The 21958-nt window shown below is 37.3% G+C and overlaps 1 protein-coding gene across 13 annotated transcripts in view; it reads left to right on the forward strand.

Moving 5' to 3' along the window:
• Window positions 1-21958, forward strand: part of GRIK2 (glutamate ionotropic receptor kainate type subunit 2) — a 723627-nt gene that overhangs the window by 333889 nt on the left and 367780 nt on the right. For all 13 annotated transcript variants that reach the window (XR_006263929.1, XM_043439138.1, XM_043439135.1 and 10 more), the window contains 2 exons: window positions 14694-14875; window positions 21038-21091. Coding sequence is in view for 12 of the 13 variants with exons in the window: in XM_043439138.1 (XP_043295073.1) it covers window positions 14694-14875; window positions 21038-21091 (236 nt within the window). In the remaining variant the exon portion in view is untranslated. The remainder of the gene's footprint in view (window positions 1-14693; window positions 14876-21037; window positions 21092-21958) is intronic.

Raw genomic sequence — 21958 nt, forward strand, 5'->3', positions numbered from 1 at the left:
TGCAGGATACGTCAGGGCAGAGACAAATTAGATTGCCCAGGGAAACAGTTCCGCTCAGTCATTCAGTCGTGTCTGACTCTTTGTGCCACCATGGACTGCAGCACGCCAGGCCTCTCTGTCCATCACCAACTCCCAGAGTTTACTCAAACTCATGTCCATTGAGTCGGTGTTGCCATCCAACCATCTTATCCTCTGTCGTCCCCTTCTCCTCCCACCTTCAGTCTTCCCCAGCATCAGGGTCTTTTCATGGCAAATAGATGGGGGAACAGTGGAAACAGTGACTGACTTTATTTTTGGGACCTCCAAAACCACTGCAGATGGTGACTGCAGCCATGAAATTAAAAGACGCTTACTCCTTGGAAGAAAAGTTATGACCAACCTAAACAGCATATTAAAAAGTAGAGACATTACTTTGCCAACAAAGGTCCGAATTGTCAGTCCAGTTCAGTTCAGTTGCTCAGTCATGTCTGACTCTTTGCGACCCCACGAACCGTAGCACGCCAGGCCTCCCTGTCCATCACCAACTCCCAGCGTCCACCCAAACCCATGCCCATTGAGTCGGTGATGCCATCAAACCATCTCAACCTCTGTCATCCCCTTCTCCTCCTGCCCTTTATCTTTCCTATCATCAGGGTCTTTTCAAAGGAGTCAGCTCTTCACATCAAGGGACCAAAGTATTGGAGTTTCAGCTTCAGCATCAGTCCTTGCAATGAACACCCAGGACTGATCTCCTTTAGGATGGACTGGTTGGATCTCCGTGCAGTCCAAGGGACTCTCAAGAGTCTTCTCCAACACCACAGTTCAAAAGAATCAATTCTTTGTCGCTCAGCTTTCTTTATAGTCCAAGTCTCACATCCATATATGAGCACTGGAAAAACCATAGCCTTGAGTAGATGGACCTTTGTTGGCAAAGTAATGTATCTGCTTTTTAATATACTATCTAGGTTGGTCATAACTTTCCTTCCAAGGTGTAAGCATCTTTTAATTTCATGGCTATAGTCACCATCTGCAGTGATTTTGGAGCCCTGAAAAATAAAGTCAGTCACTGTTTCCACTGTTTCCCCATCTATTTGCCATGAAGTGATGGGACTGGATGCCATGATCTTAGTTTTCTGAATGTTGAGCTTTAAGCCAACTTTTTCACCTTCCTCTTTCACATTCATCAAGAGGCTCTTTAGTTCTTCTTCGCTTTCTGCCATAAGAGTGGTGTCATCTGCATATGTGAGGTTATTGATATTTCTCCTGGCAATCTTGATTCCAGCTTGTGCTGCTTCTAGCCCAGCATTTCTCATGATGTACTCTGCATATAAGTTAAATAAGCAGGGTGACAATATACAGCCTTGATATACTCCTTTTCCTGTTTGGAACCAGTCTGTTGTTCCATGTCCAGTACTAACTGTTGCTTCCTGACCTGTATACAGGTTTCTCAAGAGGCAGGTCAGGTGGTCTGGTATTCCCATCTCTTTCAGAATTTTCCAGTTTATTGTGATCCATGCAGTCAGAGGCTTTGGCATAGTCAATAAAGCAGAAATAGATGTTTTTCTGGAACTCTCTTGCTTTATTGATGATCCAGCAGATGTTGGCAATTTGATCTCTGGTTCTTCTGCCTTTTCTAAAGCCAGCTTGAGCATCTGGAAGTTCATGGTTCGCATATTGCTGAAGCCTAGCTTGGAGAATTTTAAGCATCACTTTACTAGCGTGTGAGATGAGTGCAATTGTGCGGTAGTTTGAGCATTCTTTGGCATTGCCTTTCTTTGGGATTGGAATGAAAACTGACCTTTTCCAGTCCTGTGGCCACTGCTGAGTTTTCCAAATTTGCTGGCATATTGAGTGCAGCACTTTCACAGCATCATCTTTCAGCATTTGAAATAGCTCAACTGGAATTCCATCACCTCCACTAGCTTTGTTCATAGTGATGCTTCCTAAGGCCCACTTGACTTCACATTTCAGGATGTCTGGCTCTAGGTGAATGATCACACCATTGTGATTATCTGGGTTGTGAAGATCTGTTTTGTATAGTTCTTCTGTGTATTCTTACCACCTCTTCTTAATATCTTCTGCTTCTGTTAGGTCCACACCATTTCTGTCTTTTATTGAGCCCATCTTTGCATGAAATGTTCCCTTGGTATCTCTAATTTTCTTGAAGAGATCTCTAGTCTTTCCCATTCTATTGTTTTCCTCTGTTTCTTTGCATTGATCACTGAGGAAGGCTTTCTTATCTCTCCTTGCTCTTCTTTGGAAGTCTGCATTCAAATGGGAATATCTTTCCTTTTCTCCTTTGCTTTTCGTTTCCCTTCTTTTCACAGCTATTTTTAAGGCTTCATCAGACAACCATTTTGCTTTTTCGCATTTCTTTTTCTTGGGGATGGTCTTGATTCCTGTCTCCTTTACAGTGTCACGAACCTCCATCCATAGTTCATCAGGCACTCTATCTATCAGATCTAGTCCCTTAAATCTATTTCTCAGTTCTACTATATAGCCATAAGGGATTTGATTTAGGTCATACCTGAATGGTCTAGTGGTTTTCTCCACTTTCTTCAATTTCAGGCTGAATTTGGCAACAAGGAGTTCATGATCTGAGCCACAGTCAGCTCCCGGTCTTGTGTTTGCTAGTCAAGGCTATGGTTTTTCCAGTAGTCATGTATGAATGTGAGAGTTGGACTATAAAAAAGTTGAGCATAAAAGAATTGATGCTTTTGAACTGTGGTGTTGGAGAAGACTCTTGAGAGTCCCTTGGACTTCAAGGAGATCCAACCAGTCCATCCTAAAGGAAACCAGTCCTGAATATTCGTTTGAAGGACTGATGTTGAAGCTGAAACTCTAATACTTTGGCCACCTGATGCAATGAGCTGACTCCTTTGAAAAGACCCTGATGCTGGGAAAGATTGAAGGCAGGAGGAGAAGGGGATGACAGAGGATGAGATGGTTGCATGACATCACCAACTCAATGGACATGAATTTAAGTAAACTTCAGGAGTTGATGATGAACAGGGAGGCCTGGCGTGCTGCAGTCCCTGGGGTCGTAAAGAGTCGGCACAACTGAGTGACTGAACTGAACTGAACTGAGTGTGTGTATGCATGTATATCTGTGTGTGCTTACACACAGTTGCTCACTTATATATGTATTATGTGTCAGGGTGAGTTTTCAGGATCTGGATGTCTCAGAAGAGAAACAGTATAGCATTTTAATGAGTTGCTTCTGGCAATATATTTACAAAATTCTTAAATGTATTTATGGGACTGTAAGTATCAGAATTACTGTTTGGTTTCTACTCATTTGAATGCCTGGTTCAGGGTTGAACCATAAGCGGCCTGGCTTCAATAGAGAGTGTGGTGCCTAAAATGTATGGTCTACAATGGTCTTTTCCATTCTGAAGCAGAGAAAGTTTTTACCATCCATAAAACAATATCATGGATAGGACTTGATGACACTAGTAAATAAGGTTATCATAATGTAGGGAAGACTGATGCATAATGCCACCATGCCTGCCTACCCCACCACTTAGGTTCACATCCCTTATTAATACATGTCCCTTATCACAGAACTGGTCTCATGTACCTTCTCAACACACTGCTCCAGGTAGCCACTGATAATCAGTTGACTCTGGAATGTAAATTGAAACTCATTTACCAGCTGGTTTCTAGTACATCAAGCAAAAATGTTTTTATGTATTTTCAGTTTTGAATTATAAGGCTCTGCCACTCTTTTTAATTACTATTTTAAAATTGTATTTATTTGTTTACTTTTTGTTTTTTATTTTTTTATTTTTATTTTTTTTATTTACAGTTACTTTTATTTTTTTTCCATTTATTTTTATTAGTTGGAGGCTAATTACTTTACAGTATTGTAGTGGGTTTTGCCATACATTGACATGAATCAGCCATGGATTTACATGTGTTCCCCATCCCGATCCCCCCTCCCGCCTCCCTCTCCGTCCCATCCCTCTGGGTCTTCCCAGTGCACCAGCCCTGAGCACTTGTCTCATGCGTCCAACCTGGGCTGGTGATCTGTTTCACCCTTGATAGTATAATTGTTTCAATGCTGTTCTCTCTGAACATCCCACCCTTACCTTCTCCCACAGAGTCTAAAAGTCTGTTCTGTACATCTGTGTCTCTTTTTCTGTTTTGCATATAGGGTTATTGTTACCATCTTTTTAAATTCCATATATATGCGTTAGTATACTGTATTGGTGTTTATCTTTCTGGCTTACTTCACTCTGTATAATGGGCTCCAGTTTCATCCATCTTATTAGAACTGATTCAAATGAATTCTTTTTAATGGCTGAGTAATATTCAATGGTGTATATGTACCACAGCTTCCTTATCCATTCGTCTGCTGATGGGCATCTAGGTTGCTTCCATGTCCTGGCTATTATAAACAGTGCTGCGATGTAAACATTGGGGTACATGTGTCTCTTTCAGATCTGGTTTCCTCATTGTGTATGCCCAGCAGTGGGATTGCTGGGTCATATGGCAGTTGTATTTCCAGTTTTTTAAGGAATCTCCACACTGTTCTCCATAGTGGCTGTATTAGTTTGCATTCCCACCAACAGTGTAAGAGGGTTCCCTTTTCTCCACACCCTCTCCAGCATTTATTGCTTGTAGACTTTTGGATAGCAGCCATCCTGACTGGCGTGTAATGGTACCTCATTGTGGTTTTGATTTGCATTTCTCTGATAATGAGTGATGTTGAGCATCTTTTCATGTGTTTGTTAGCCATCTGTATGTCTTCTTTGGAGAAATGTCTGTTTAGATCTTTGGCCCGTGTTTTGATTGGGTCATTTATTTTTCTGGAATTGAGCTTCAGGAGTTGCTTATATATTTTTGAGATTAATCCTTTGTCTGTTTCTTCATTCGCTATTATTTTCTCCCATCCTGAAGGCTGTCTTTTCACCTTGCTTATAGTTTCCTTTGTTGTGCAAAAGCTTTTACGTTTCATTAGGTCCCATTTGTTTATTTTTGCTTTTATTTCCAATATTCTGGGAGGTGGGTCATAGAGGATCCTGCTGTGATTTATGTCGGAGAGTGTTTTGCCTATGTTCTCCTCTAGGAGTTTTATAGTTTCTGGTCTAATTTTTAGATCTTTAAATTTTTTTAATTGAAGAATAATTTCTTTACAATATTGTGTTGGTTTCTACCATACATCAGCATGAATCAGCCATAGGTATACACACATTCCCTCCCTCTTGAACCTCTCTTCCATCTTCCCACTCCATCCCACCCCTCTCGTTGTCACTAAGCATGGGTTTGAACATCCTGTGTCATGCAGCAAATTCCCACTGGCTATCGATTTTTCATTACGATTTTACATTGAAACTACTTTTCAATGCTACTGTCCCAATTTGTCCCTCCCTCTCTTTCCCCAACTGTGTCCACACATCTGTTCTCTATGTTTGCATCTCCACTGCTGCCCTGAAAATAGGCTCATAAGTTCTATCTCTCTAGATTTCATATATATACATTCATATATGATACTTGTTTTTGTCTTTCTGACTTACTTTACTCTGTTTAATAGGCTCTAGCTTCATCCACCTCATTGGAACTGACTCAAATGCATTCCTTTTTATGACTGAGTAATATTCCATTACATATGTCTACCATCTTTGTCTAGTCATTGTTGATGGACATCTACATTACTTCCATGTCCTGGCTGTTGCAAATAGTACTGCAATGAACATTGAGGTACATGTGTATTTTTCAGTTATGGTTTCCTCAGGGTATATGCCCAGTAGTTGGATTGCTGGCTCAAATGGTAGTTTTATTCCTAGTTTTTTAAGGAATCCCCATACTGTTCTTCATAATGACTGTATCAATTTACATTCCTACCAACAGTGCAAGAGGATTCCCTTTTCTCCATACCGTCTTCAGCATTTATTCTTCGTAGATTTTTTTCATGCTGGCCATTCTGACTGGTGTGAGGTGATACCTCATTGTCATTTTGATTTTCATTTCTCTAATAATGAATGTTGTTGAATATAGTTTCATGTGTTTATTAGCCATCTGTATGTCTCCTTTGGAGAAATGTCTGTTTAGGTCTTCTGCCACTTTTTGATTGAGTTGTTTGTTTTTTTTTGGTATTGAGCTGTGCAGGATGCTTGTATATCAGCTATGTCATTCTTTAAAAATAGAGCAGATTTCAAAAACAGAGAAGTAAATAGCTGTCTGTATGGTTGAAAGTGAAAGCGAAGTGAAAGTTAGTCCCTCAGTCATGTGTGACTCTTTGTGACCCCATGGACCCCACCAGGCTCCTGTGTCCATGGAATTCTCCAGGCAAGAGTTCTGGAGTGGGTAGCCATTCCCTTTCCCAGGGGATGTTCCCAACCCAGGGGCTGAACTTTGTCTTCTTCCCGATCCAGGATTGAATCCAAATCTCCTGTATTGAAGGCAGATTCTTTACTATCTGAGCTGCCAGGGAGGCCCCTGCAAAGTTAGTGTTAGGATTTAAGTGTTTTTGCTCCAGGAAGCCAGACCTCTAATTATTCTTCCATAGCTCTCTCTCCCTTTTTTAAGAAGAATGAAAACCACGCTGAAAGTTTCCTCTCATCTTTTCTTCTCCCCACTTTTTTTCTAGACCCCACTTTTCTTTATTTTCAGTTTCTCTGAGCTGAACAAATCCACCTCACCCCCAAGGAGCGGAGTGCTGACAAAAATTTGGAGACAGTTTTTTTTCAGTGTCAATCTACCTCTCCTGTCAAAGCCATTTATGATTTTCTTACAATGATTGGCTTGTTACATTATCATATGTTACAAGGTCCACAACTGGTTTACATATTCTATTTAGTTTTCTTTAAAACACTCTGTAGCACAAACAAAACATTCAATAACTCCCTGAAATGTTATACTTGGCCTTTCCGTAAATTGTCTTTTTCCCACTGAAAAACACATTGGTGATGATCGAACATAGATGAATGATTTTTATACAGTGCATTTTGGGTGAGGGGAGTCTGGCCTAAATACAGACCACATTCACTGAGATGATAAATAGGCCTGATGAATAAGCCAGGTGGCAAAGCTCTAGTCTGTGTGGCTACTGAAATGGATACGTCAGTCCAGGAGGAAACTTGGGACTCCCTTCCTGGGGCTGTGGGAGGTTGGACCTGCAGGGAAGGGATGTGATTGATCTCGTTAGAACCAAGTGCCAGCTGGAGTGGGCATAAATGCTCCTTCTGGATTCTCCTTAAGAGCTAAATTGATGGCAGCTTCTGAAAAGAGCATCTCAAACCTCTGTCCCCTGTAAGCGTAAGATAAACTTTGATTTCAAGTACTGTAAAATAACTGAAAGCAGAAAAACCTTTAAAAAATGTACTCTCAGTGAAGGAATTAGAGGGGATAGAATGTTACTCATCTGCGAAAATAAAGGGATAATTGCAATGTGGTGCTCTTCTTTGTTAGAAGATTTTCAGGAACCCATCTGTGCAAATTGTTTCTATTTTATTATCATTACATCAACTAATTACATTAGGGAAAAGGGGATATTTTAATTAAAAGACTGTTTTAAAGTATTGCAATTCTACCCTCCCATAAAATAACTTAACCAGGTGCCAAATTTGTTAAAGTAAACTACATTTCTGAAAACTGTTGTTTGGAAATTATGTGTGTTAACCATATTTTAAACAAAGTAGATTTTGCCATTTTATTTTATCTAGTACATGGGCCCTTTTATTTCTCTTCTGAACAGAGTGCCATAGGCCAGGATCACACATGTTGTTGTTTAGTCAGTAAGTCATGTCTGACTCTTTGCGACACATGGACTGTAGCCCACCAGGCTCCTCTGTCCATGGGATTTCCCAGGAAAGAATACTGAAGTGGGTTGTCAGGGATACTTCCAACCCAGAGATTGAACTCACATCTCGTGCTTGGCAGGCGGTTCTTTACCACTGAGCCACATGGGAAGCCAAGGCCACATATCAGTTCAGTTCAGTCACTCACTCATGTCCAACTCTTTGCGACTCCATGGATTGCAGCATGCCAGGATTCTCTGTCCATCACCAACTCCCAGAGCTTACTCAAACTTATGTCCATTGAGTTGGTGATGCCATCTAACCATCTCATCCTCTGTCATCCTGTTCTCCTCCTGCCTTCAATCTTTCCCAGCATCAGGGTCTTTTCTAAAGAGTCAGTTCTTCGCATCAGGTGGCCAAAGTATTGGAGCTTCAGCTTTAGCATCAGTCCTTCCAATGAATATTCAGGACTGATTTCCTTTAGGATAGACTGGTTGGATCTCCTTGCAGTCTAAGGGACTCTCAAGAGTCTTCTCCAACACCACAGTTCAAAAGCATCAGTTCTTCGGCTCTCAGCTTTCTTTATAGTACAACTCTCACATCCATACATGGCTACTGGAAAAACGATAGCCTTGACTAGACAGATCTTTGTTGGCAAAGTAATGTCTTGGCTTTTTAGTATGCTGTCTAGGTTGGTCATAGCTTTTCTTCCAAGGAGTAAGCATCTTTTAATTTCATGGCTGCAGTCACCATCTGCAGTGATTTTGGAGCCCCCCAAAATAAAGTCAGTCACTGTTTCCACTGTTTCCCCATCTATTTGCCATGAAGTGATGGGACCAGATGCCATGATCTTAGTTTTCTGAATGTTGAGTTGTAAGCCAACTTTTTCACTCTCTTCTTTCACTTTCATCAAGAGGCTCTTTAGTTCTTCACTTTCTGCCTTAAGTGTGGTGTCATCTGCATATCTGAGGTTATTGATATTTCTCCCAGCAATTTTAGTACCAGCTTGAGCTTCATTCAGCCCAGCATTTCTCATGATGTACGCTCCATGTAAGTTAAATAAATAGGACAATATACAGCCTTGACATACTCCTTTTCATATTTGGAACCAGTCTGTTTTTCCATGTCCAGTACTAACTGTTGCTTCCTGACCTGCATACAGATTTCTCAGGAGGCAGGCAAGGTGGTCTGGTATTCCCTTCTTAAGAATTTTCCACAGTTTATTGTGATCCATACACTCAAAGATTTTGGTATAGTCAATAAAGCAGAAGTAGATGCTTTTCTGGAACTCTCTTGCTTTTTTGATGATCCAACAGATGTTGGCAATTTGATCTCTGGTTCCTCTGCCTTTTCTAAATCCAGCTTGAACATCTGGAAGTTTTCAGTTCATGTTCTGTTGAAGTCTGGCTTGAAGAATTTTGAGCATTACTTTGCTGTCGCGCCACATATAAACTATCCCAATTATTTTGAAGAGCTTACTTTTTTTCCTAAATAGGGAACTCTTTTATTTTACAACAAAACAGTCTTGCCTTCTGTATCATGTATTGATTAGGGTAATCCTTTCTGAAATTGGCAGTTTTAGACTGTGATATGTGGCATAGGAGTGCTGGTGGAGGTTGGAAGATCAATAGAGATCCACAGCAGAAAATGCATGGCCAGTATTGTAATTAAAAGACATTCCTATTGTTTAAGCCCTTTTTCCTTTCAATAAAGACCTCATCTACATATATTAACTTACAGGGATGCCATCAAATAATACATATTAAGATCCCAAGTAAACATCCACTCTTCAGATGTCTTGAATACATCTTCGATTTTGTCAGCTGTCTTATTCTTTCAAGGTGTTCTGAATAATAGAATTCAGACAGGGGTTTGTTTCTAAATGGCAGATAGTAGGGAAGGCAGAGGATCTAGAATGTAAATATAGATTAATGAGAAACAATAGCACTGGGCAGAGCTATGAAATCTTAGAAGCCAAGAGAGATTTTTACACACCTGTGCAGGAGATGATGGAAAGCCGGAATTTAGAAATCATGATTCTACTTTCAGTATTCAAACAATCTCTGGATTTCTTCTCTTTGGTTGAAATGTTGAACCATTTTTACTCCAAAAACTGATTGTGAAAAGCATTATAGAACTGTATCTCATGTGGCTAAATCTCTGTATCTCAATTGTATCTCAAACTGTATCTCATGTGGTTAAAGACTGAATAAATACTACTAATCATTATATTTATCCATGAAACAATGTCTTGTACATAGTAGACATGCAGTAAATACATGTTGTATATATAATTAAAACAACAATTCCCTTGAATTCAAGTAGGAGATGGCAAGTCCTACTAGCAACAGCTATTTTTTTTTAAAAAAATAACTTATCTCTTGAATATTATTTCTCAGGGAAGCTGGCAAGCTGAAATCTGTTATATTAATGCCAGCAGGGGAGTATATGTGTGAAGAGAAGAAGTAAACATTTATTGTACCCGGTGGCTCAATGGACTATCCACATGAGTTCTTAAGACACTTGAAAATAGTTGGCAATATTTATACTTAGGGTGACCCCTACAAATGCTATTTGTGTATATAATACTTCTGAAAATGTCTACTTCCAAGTCAGTTGAGCTTTTTCAATTCAGAACTGTTGAGCTAATCTCTAACTGTATAGCTACTTTTTCTTTGATAATGAGTTTATCTCAACATTTTGATTGATATTTTGATGTTATTAGGTTTTCAGTCTGTATCAGTGTCAAAATCACTTCCAAGAATAGATTAATAACCAGCACATTTAAAAAATAACTATATTTTTTCCTTCTTAGCCCAAATAACAATAATAAAAACCTGCTACTTATTGAAAGTCTAATATAAGCCAGTTCCCCTTTGGTGTTTTATGTATTAATTTATATATTGATATAGGTTATATGGTTTTACCCTCTAATAGAGAAGAGGAAAGCAAAACAAATCTCAGATATAATATCTTGCATAAAGATTCACATATCATAGATTTTTTTGAACGGAGATTCACACTCATCTCTCAGGGTATTGCTACTCTGATAGACGAAATACCCCAAATTTACATTTGACTCACTCAAAATCTTGTGAGATAAGTTAGCGAAGGGTACCTTTCTTTTCTTTATTCATCTAAGGTTGGTATTAGATCTGTCTGCATTTATATAAATAATGAGAATAATAAAAATTTAGAACTAAGGATATTTTAGAGATAATCCAATAAACATTTATTTGATGCATCAGTAATGAGTTTTTTTTTTCTTTCTCTCTCTTATTCCTACAGTCAGTTTTATTTACAGTTTTCTAACTCACTCTTCCTGGTTGGAAATCATTTTTGAATTATTTTATTGTCTTATGCTACTAGTTAATATAAAATACTTATTAGTCTATAATATTGCTCTACCAAAATGGTTCAAAGGGTAGCTTTCATAAGACACCAAAAATTGTACCTATCTTTGGAAATTGACCACACTCTTTGATGACCAAGAAAATCATCTGGAGCAATTATTAAAAATCCTCATGCATGAGTTGTATCCCCTGAAGATTCTGATTTGGTTATTTAGATTGTACCCAGCTTCACAGATTACTGTCATCCGTTCCAGAGTTTGGAAGTCACTGCGTTAAAGCAATTATACTCTATTTATAAAATGTTGTTAAACAATGTTACTGTGTGTGTGTGTGCTCAGTCACTCAATTGTGTCTGATTCTTTTCGGCCCCATGGACTGTAGCCCACCAGGCTCTGCTGTCCATCGAATTTTCCAGGCAAGAATACTGGAGTGGGTTGCCATTTTCTATTCCAGAGGATCTTCCTGACCCAGGGATCAAACTCATGTCTATTTCATCTCTTGCATTGGCAGGTGGATTCTTTACCACTATTCCACCTGGGAAACGCAAAACAATATTACTATCCTTAAAATTTTTATTATAACTTTGTTGTGAAGTAACCTCATGTGCAAAGAAGTTTATAGCATTTTATACACATTTTAGAGAATTTTATAAGTCCAGTGTTAAACACTAATACAATTAAGCACATGTTAGAAACTCATATATTTGTTTTCACCTTTGTACAATTCAGTGTTAACATCTGTACTCATCACATACATGATTCCCTACACTGAATTGTATTATGTTCAATGGGTACATTTGATCTCAATTAATTATGTAATATTTATTTTACTATTGTTAGTAAATACTTAAACTTGTAAAACAAAATAAGATAATTATATTGTGTAATTTATGCAAATATTATTTGCAGAATTTTAAATATCAAAATTCTAAACTAACTTACAATGAAGTAAATTTTATGGGACAATACTTTAAAAGCAAAAGTTATTAGGTGTATTTATGAATTTATATATATATATTTTTTCCATTTATTTTTATTAGTTAGAGGCTAATTACTTTACAATATTGTAGTGGTTTTTGCCATACATTGACATGAATCAGCCACGTGTTCCCCATCCTGAACCCCCCTCCCACCTCCTTCCCCATCCCATCCCTCTGGGTCTTCCCAGTGCACCAGCCCTGAGCATTTGTCTCATGCATCCAACCTGGACTGGCTATCTGTTTCACACTCGATAATGTACTTGTTTCGATGCTGTCCTCTCAGATCATCCCACCCTCGCCTTCTCCCATAGAGTCCAAAAGTCTGTTCTGTACATCTGTGTCTCTTTTTCTGTCTTGCATATAGGGTTATCATTACCATCCGTCTAAATTCCATATATATGTGTTAGTATACTGTATTGGTGTTTATCTTTCTGGCTTACTCTGTCTAATGGGCTCCAGTTTCATCCATCTCATTAGAACTGATGCAAATGTATTCTTTTTAATGGCTGAATAATATTCCATTGTGTATATGTACCACAACTCTCTTATCCATTCGTCTGCTGATGGACATCTAGGTTGCTTCCATGTCCTGGCTATTATAAACAGTGCTGCGATGAATATTGGGGTACATGTTCCTCTTTCAATTCTGGTCTCCTCGGTGTGTATGCCCAGCAGTGGGATTGCTGGGTCATATGGCAGTTCTATTTCCAGTTTTCTAAGGAATCTCCACACTGTTCTCCATAGCGGCTGTACTAGTTTGCATTCCCACCAACAGTGTAAGAGGGTTCCCTTTTCTCCACACCCTCTCCAGCATTTATTGCTTGTAGACTTTTGGATAGCAGCCATCCTGACTGGCGTGTAATGGTACCTCATTGACGTATTGATTTGCATTTCTCTGATAATGAGTGATGTTGAGCATCTTTTCATGTGTTTGTCAGCCATCTGTATGTCTTCTTTGGAGAAATGTCTGTTTAGATCTTTGGCCCATTTTTTGATTGGGTCATTTATTTTTCTGGAATTGAGCTTCAGGAGTTGCTTGTATATTTTTGAGATTAATCCTTTGTCTGTTTCTTCATTCACTATTATTTTCTCCCATTCTTAAGGCTGTCTTTTTACCTTTCACTTTTATATTTCATGTCATAAGGATGAAAATACTTAAAATTAGTCATATTAATTTTATTAACTATGTTGAAACATGTTAACATGTATATAGCATTGTATGTCTAAGAGGATGTATTATTTAATTGAAAACTGAATGAATAACTTCCCAGAATTAGATTTTATTCTTTAGATCTCTTACATTATTTTAATATACAGTATATTTTTGTCATAATAGAAAGTGAAGTCGCTCAGGCATGTCCCTTTGTCATCCCATGAACTATAGCCTACCACACTTCTCCATCCATGGGATTTTCCAGGCAAGAGTACTGGAGTGGGTTGCCATTTCGTTCTCCAGAGGATCTTCCCGACCCAGGAATAGAACCCAGGCCTCCCTCATTGTAGGCAGACGCTTTACCGTCTGAGCCACCAGGGAAGTCATAAGAAGATACTTTTTATTCCTGTTTCCAAATAAAGTTATACATATACACCAAATTACTAAACCACTACTTGTAAAAAAATAAATAAATAAAAAGAAGCCATCAAAGTTTTTAATAACAGAGAATAACTGCATTAAGTGTGTATACTGAAAAACGGTGTTTAATTAATTAGACAAACTAGAACAGTAGTCTGGAGAAGGAAATGGCAGCCCACTCCAGTACTCTTGCCTAGAGAATCCCAGTGGGCTGCCGTACATAAGGTCGCACAAAGTCAGACACAACTGAAATGACTTAGCATGCATGCATGAATTGGAGACAAAAATGGCAACCCACTCCAGTGTTCTTGTCTGGAGAATCCCAGGGACAGAGGAGCCTGGTGGGCTGCCGTCTATGGGGTTGCACAGAGTCAGACACGACTGAAGTGATTTAGCAGCTGCAGCAGAACAGTAGTCACTGACATAATAACATGTAAGACATTCTCACAAAACAACTATTAATGTAAAATAAAACCCTCTATGTATATACATGCAAATACATAAGAAATATATGGAAGATAATATTTCAAGCCATCAACCATGACAACCCACTGGGAGTAGAGTTAGGGTACAAAGGGAGACTGTTCTATTCTATATTCTTTTATGTGTTTAAATTGTTTACATTTAACTAATAGCCATGTATGTCTTTCATTCTTTAAGATATACCCTAAGATTTTGAGAGGTAATGTTAACAAAAATGGGGCTTCCCTGATGGCTCAGAGGGTAAAGAATCTGCAATGCAGGAGCCTCAGACAAGCAGGTTTGATCCTTGGATCAGGAAGATCCTTTGGAGGAGGAAATGGCAACCCACCCCAGTATTCTTGCCTGGGAAATCCCATGGACAAAGGAGTCTGGCAGAGTCCATAGGGTCACAGAGAGTCGGACATGACTGAGCACTTGGCACATTAACAAACACAACTGGCGATTAGGAATTCTGAAGCAGGAGTTTCAGGGGCCGCATCATGAAATGTACATGGTCAGGAAAATCAGGCACTGTAGTGTTTTGTAATTTTTATGATCCACTGTGATTTTTCTCTAACGTTCTCTTTTTTTCTTTTTCATTAAAGGTCTCATTCGCTTGCAGGAGCTCATCAAAGCTCCATCAAGATACAATCTTCGACTTAAGATCCGTCAGCTACCTGCTGATACAAAGGATGCAAAACCCTTACTGAAAGAGATGAAAAGAGGCAAGGAATTCCATGTCATCTTTGACTGTAGCCATGAGATGGCCGCAGGCATTTTGAAGCAGGTAATTGCTAAATTATTCAAGTTCTTAATTTCTCTATTACATTTGAGTTTGAAGTATGTTTTTTGTTTGTTTGTTTTTGTCCACATTGCCTGGCATTTGAAAATTCCCCAAACAGGGGTTGAACCTGTGCCACCTGAGGTGGAAGCACAGAGTCTTAGCCACTGGGCTGCCAGAGAAGTCCCCTGGTTTTTGATTTTTAAATGAAGTTGTTATTGTTACATGGTCAGCTTAAAAATAAGTCAGAGAAGTCACTTTGATATAAATTTTCTGATAAAAAAATCTGACAAGTGCTTTTAAGTAACGTCTTAAAAGGAAAGTAATATAGATAGTGATGATCTTCAAAGCAGATTGAAATTCTGAGGTTAGTTTCAAATGGCTAAAATACTGTTTCTTATTGAGAATATTGATTAAAGCAATAGATATTTCTATTTTGTGCTGAAATGAGGGAATAAACTTCAAAGCAAAAATAAGAGAAAAAAAAATTGTTCTTTACCTGACATGTATGCTATGCTGAGATGCCTTACACATTTGATCCTATTTAATCATCACCATAATCAAAGGATTATATAAAAAATAATTATGTAATGATTATGTTAAAAATAATCAAATAATTATGTAAAAAAATCAAATAATCTGTAAAGATGGAGACTAGATCCACTTTACAGATGAAGAACCTGAGTCTCAGAAAGGTTAAGTAACCTTACTAATTCCATCAGCAAGTGTACAGTAGAGGGATTTGTATTTCTCCTTAGTGATGTTAAGAACTATTCTTTCCAGAATAAAGCATTGTCTACTTAAAAAGATAATACTAAATCAACTAAAGCGAACAATTAATAGCAGTAAAAACCTCTTACTATGACTTCAACACTATTCAAATCTTACAGCCCACTGAAAAACAATTATTATTAGCTCATACATGAGGGGATTGATGTAGGGGGTTAAATAGCTAGTATAAGGCTGTATTATATAGTAGAATCTGAATTTGAACACACGTCTTTGGACTTTGTTTTTTAAGCTCTTTTATACATGCTGGCACCGGAAATAAGTCAACTGTCTTGATAAAATTTAGGATAAGTTATCCCTACCAGAGGGTTATGGAGATTCAGATGTCAAATTATATCTCATAAAATATAACTACCAACAGTAAATGCCTGTTATAACATGGTTAGTTTATTAAGCAGATGTTTGTCTAATCTTCCAATATGGATGTTGATTTCACTACAATAAAATATTTAATTAGATTTGGAAAATTGATCTAGTGTTATATTTGAGTAATAAACAATGTAAGTACGGTTGTGGTTGTTTGGTTGGGACTTTTGGAATAAAATGATATAATAAAGTAAGCACTGGAATTTAGAGTTGGAATTTATTTTTCATTTAATAACAAAAATTCTTGATCATGTTCGTAATACACAGACTTGGAAAGAGTGCCTTTCCTTTATGCCTGGAGTGGGTAGCACTGTACTATTTGTCAGTGACAGATAGTATGCTTTCTGTAGACTTCCAACAAGTGTGTATGATGATCAGTTGTCTTTTCTGTAGAGTAATTAACTCTGACTTATTTTGCTATTTGAAAGGTGAGAATATCTATCACTTTTAATAACAGAGTTTCCATTCTTTCTTTTATTGATTTATCCATTATTTTATATTTGCTCTCTGATGTGTAACCTGCTATTTAGAAAATGAAAACAAAATTAAAGTTGTATTCAAAATATATTAAACAGTAAAATTATGTAATTTTAACAAGATTAGTAGGTGAAAAATCAGAACAAAAGTAAAATGAGAATATGAAAGTTAAGTTGAAGTCAGAATAACACTTTCACATAGAAAGCATGCTTTTCGATTCTATAACACTGGCAGATCACATATGGTGAGGTTATTTTTAAAAACTTACCTTGTCCCAGAAAGCATTTGTCTCATATATGGATCTCAGTTAGCCTGGAAACCAATTCAAAAAGAAAGTAAATAGCTTATTTTTTGTAAATGTGGCAGTACATTAATAGGACTCCACTTTTTTGACTTATGAAATTGTTCCAAGATTCCTCAACACTGGCTAATGATGAAACTCCAAAGAAATGGTTTAAGAGTTGAATAACAGGCATAAATGGAGCTTTCAGCTTGTCTGGTTTACTCCAAGAACAAATATTAGGAATATCCAGAAAAACAGATTTTGCTTGTTTAATTTAAACTAACATAGCTCTTACTAAATTTGGAGCAACCTTGAATTTGAAGTTTTCCTGCCTCAAAGCTTTAAAAGTGAGTGAAGCCTGGGCTTGGCTAGATTTCCTCTGAGGCAGATTCAGGGCACTCATTGTCATACATGCGTTAATAGCAAGAGATTCCAGTCTTCTCAGATTTGCCAAAGAGAATCCTCTATGGTAGGGCTGAGATGATGTGCAGTAAAACCTCAGGAGGACATTCTATCACAGAGAGAAATAGCAACCAAGAACTTTGAAGTCTATATCATAGAATGTGAAATCAAATTTTTTAGCTTGGAAAATGTAAAAGCAGAAGCAAAGAAACTGCTGCAGCAACAAGAAGTAAAATAAAATAAAATTTCAAGAAACATGTATAAAGTCTACCACTCCCATTGTTAACGTTAAGCAATGTATCTCATGAGCTTCCCAGGTGACTTAGTGGTAAAGAGTCTACCGGCCAAGGAGACATGGGTTCTATCCCTGGGCCAGGAAGACCCCTGGAATAGGAAATGGCAACCCATTCTAGTATACTTGCCTGGGAAATCCCACGGACAGAGGAGGCCTGGAGGGCCACAGTCCATGGGGTCACAGAGTCAGACAGGGTTGAGCAACTAAACAACGATGACACTGATGTCCAGATAGAATGTGAAGGATAAACTGGCTGCAAATTGTACGCCTGAATAACTGTGTGTTAATTTGTCATATAATATTGTTAACACTACATCAGTTAAACGTTGGGAAATTCTAATGATATTTTTATTTTGGAAAAATTAATCTGTGGTATTTCTTTCCAGGATGGTGACATGGCACAAACAATTTTCTGTTGTGGCCACTCTTATTTATCCATAAGAAGATGATAATTTTATTCTTTTTAATGTGATCTGAAGTGTGCATATAGTTCATTCAAATGTAGTATTAGCAAGACCTAAAGGCTTTAATTAAAAGATTGAGTGCAAGTTCTTTCTAAATTCCCATTGGAAATTACTAGCTCACCTTCCAAGAGAGTATCCCAGTTGTTCACTTTTGTTCATGTTATAGCTAAACTTCTCTACTTAGATCTTAGTTCAAAGTGCATAACTGACTCTTGTTTTCAGTATCAAAGACTTAAAGGAGATCAATGAAAGGCACACACAGTCCTGTTAATTCCTTACAGTTTTCTTCTCAAGAAGACGAGGAAGAAACCTGCAGCTGATGCAGAACACTGTCTCCTTAACTACATCCCACTCTCTTCCAAATCATAATTTTCAGTATTGGCCTGAGAGTCCCAGGTTTTCAAATTATCAAGGAGGAAACAGTCAAAATTTTAGAATATGTAGATCGTAAAGTGGATCTATATCTTTGGGAATATACAATATACCAATTTATAAAAGGCATAGATCATGCTGTATATACCAGCTCCAGGAGTTAGAGACCTGGAGTTCATCTTTACATGCTCTCTCAATTTGTTGGCTAATTTATTCATTCTTATTATGTCTTAGTTTCTTCACCTGTAAAATAAGTATGATAATAGGAGCTACTTCATAGGTTTTATAATGAAGCTTAAATTGATTAAAATATGCAGTGTGCTTAGAATAGTACCCAACACATTTTAGGCATTATGTAACTGCTATTTATAGTTATGCAACTGAATTGCTATTTCTTTCATATACATCTCCCTATATTTCTATGCCTATTGAGTTCATAAAGTGAAAAACTGACATGGGTAATGCTGAGCTGTCACTGGAGAGTTCTGAAGTTGAGAAACCTTTACTACATATCCATCAGGAACAATGGATACCTTCTACAAAGATAATCCTGTAAATTTTTATTTAATAAGAAGCATTTTCTCTCATTTTGCTTAAATGCAAACTTTATCAGTGTTATTGGCTCATATAATTGTTTATGTTTGGCTCATATAATTTTTATCAATTCAGGAAATATTATTTGTTTCCTAAAGGCTGTACATATAATTCAACTGTGCTTGTGGCGGGTAGGGGAGGGTGTTCCCCACACCACAAGCAATGTTCTGATGCCGACTCATTGTCCTACAATCCAACTTAATTTTGACAGTATCTATCCAGAGATAGCATCAGCCTCCACAGATTAAGGGCTTAGTTCTATTAATATAAGACTGTCTTTCTCCCCCCTCCTCCACCACCTCAGACGCCAACCACAAATCCAGGTTATCATCTATGCTTCTAACCCACTGCCTATAGATTGGACATTTCTACAATCCCCTCCTTAGGTTTGTTTAACTTGGCTAGAGCAGCTCATAGAACTCAGAGAAACATTTTTCTCACCAGATTCCCAGTTTATTATGAAAGGATATAACTCAGTAACAAGCAGATAGAAAAGGTGCATAGGTCAAAATACGGGGAGAGGGAAAAGAGCTTCCATGCCCCGTCTGAATAATCTACTCTCCTAGCATGGTCACATGTTCATCAATCTGGAAGCTCTCCAGATCCTCTCCTTTAGGTTTTTATGGAGGCTTCAGTACATAGGCATCACTGATTGAATCATTGGCTTGAGATGATGGAACTCTATCTCCAGCCCCTCTTCCCTTCCAAGAGTTCAGGGGGCAGAGGGGGTTAGACCGAAAGTTCCAACTTTCCTTTAACAAGGTTGCTTTCCTGACAATAAGCACCCCCTCTCCCGCCCCTGCAATCTTCAGGGGATTTCCCCAAATCACCTCTTTTCACATAAACTCAGTTGTGGTTTAAAGGTGCTTGTCAAAAATAACAAGGCATTCATTTCACTTTTATGGCTCTGAAGTAACTTCAGGAAATGAAGAAAAGAGACCGACTATAATAACAAAAGTTGTCCCCATTGCTTTTATCGTTTGGGAAATTCCAAGAGTTTCTGGAGCTCTGTGCCAGAAGTGGAGATGAAGACTAAATACATATTTTCTTATTATAAATTACAATATCACACTTTCTAAATTCCTTTCCTCTGCTCAATTCTTTAATGCCAACTTTCACTAACAAATGTTTCTCCCTTTTTAAAAAGTACATTTAACATGTCCCCCAAATTTTTCAAAAAACATCCATCTTCTTGACTGATAGATGTTAATTTGTAGAAACACAAATTTTATTAGACCTAACTGGTTAATACCTACCTATGAACATGGAATACAGAGGATGTAGCTGGGGCAGCCACTTAGTAAACCAATTTGGTTAGTTGTTTGTAGAAGAGTATTTGATGTACCTGAGAGTACTTGTTTACTAAGAGCTCTTCATTCAGCTCAAAAATGCATCATTTTTCAGCTATCATCACCGAATACTGTTCATTGATAAACAGCTATTTCAAATGCATACTCTATTTTCAGAGAGGAAATGAGGCTTCTTATGACTGGAAGTTCTGCTCCAAAAGCCCTTGTTTTAGGACTGATGGTCTAAAATTGATGAGGGCTGTAGAGGTGTGAAAATAAAACATAGTAAATTTCAATTGGTCTATTAATAAAAAGCAAAAAACACTTATCTGGACAGTGGTGATTTACATTTCCTTCATTAATACTAAGAGAATGTCTAAAATGCTCAAAAAAAGTTCTGTTGGTATTGTACTTTGGAACACTTTTTCTAACTGAGTGACACTTTTCAACAAAATAAAACGTGTTCCTTATTATGGTATTTGTAGTAGGGACATTACGAATATAATGAACTAGGATGTGCTAATTTCAGGTTTTGTTTCAAATTTAATGCCTCTTTTAATATGTAAAGCTATAAGCCTTACAATTGCAAACATTCAACTAATAGCTTTTTTATCAAGAGAACTGTTTCAGAAATTCCTTCCTAACCACTAATCTTCTTTAACTATGGAAAAAAGATTTACTTTGACCCAATTTTAATGTAAACTGAATATTATATACTGATTCTTCATTACATATTAACTATTTTCTTCTCATTTGTCTTATTGACATAAGGTATTTCATGTAATGTGTACCTTCAGTGTTAATATCTTAATATTTATTTTATTTTTTACTTCTTAGGCATTAGCTATGGGAATGATGACAGAATACTACCATTATATCTTTACCACACTGGTAAGTAATTCATGAAAAATATAAACATAATGCTCTAAAGTTTCTTATAATGAATTTCAGGCTGAAAAATGGGCTTTGAGTGGGAAGAAGTAATATAATGGCAGCACTTTTATAGTTAGAATTTATTTTATTTTTATAAAACCCAAGAGGAATTATCATTCATCACAGATAACTAATGATTCTTGGTGGGAAGCTGTTGATTTTAAAATAATATAATTTCAGATATCAATTCAAAATAATGTGTCTTTTATATTGCTTAGAAGACTTTCAGAACATCATGAATTTTAAGATTAGTTTGCTGAGAAATCAATGTTTTAGAAAAGCATAAATTCTTATCTTGTTACCTCTATTGACTTAACAAAAATCACATTTATTTAAGCTGCTCCTTTAGTAGATTAAATTTCTATTTTGTTTTTGCATATGTTAAGTTGGATTTTTTAAGTATATATGATCTAATTTGCAAATAGCAAATTGAATGTTACCTTTATCTTTTGTCTTTAATACTCACTACAGTTTTTTCTTAATGTGCATGCAAACCTGACTTTTGTTTTTTATCAAACCTACTTACCCTTAGCTCTATTTGTTACCAACACATTGCCCTAGTTTGCCATTCATTGTGAAACTGGTGTCTGTCTCTGCCACTAGTTCTCTCCTGCCCACCTCCCAGTAGGAGAGTGTCTCCAAGTTTGGGCCTGTATCTTATTTTCTTTTATCCTCTTTGATTATTTTCTTTAAAAGTGGTATGTATTTATAGCTTTAATCACTCCCGTTGTTCAGCTGAGATCTAAATGCCCATCTGTAACATTCCTGAATTGTTGTATATTGCTGCATTACAGAGCATTTCTAATTGTTGTGGCTTTAATATAA

The sequence above is a fragment of the Cervus canadensis genome, chromosome 20, assembly GCF_019320065.1.
Source record: "Cervus canadensis isolate Bull #8, Minnesota chromosome 20, ASM1932006v1, whole genome shotgun sequence".
In the NCBI taxonomy this organism is placed as follows: domain Eukaryota; kingdom Metazoa; phylum Chordata; class Mammalia; order Artiodactyla; family Cervidae; genus Cervus; species Cervus canadensis.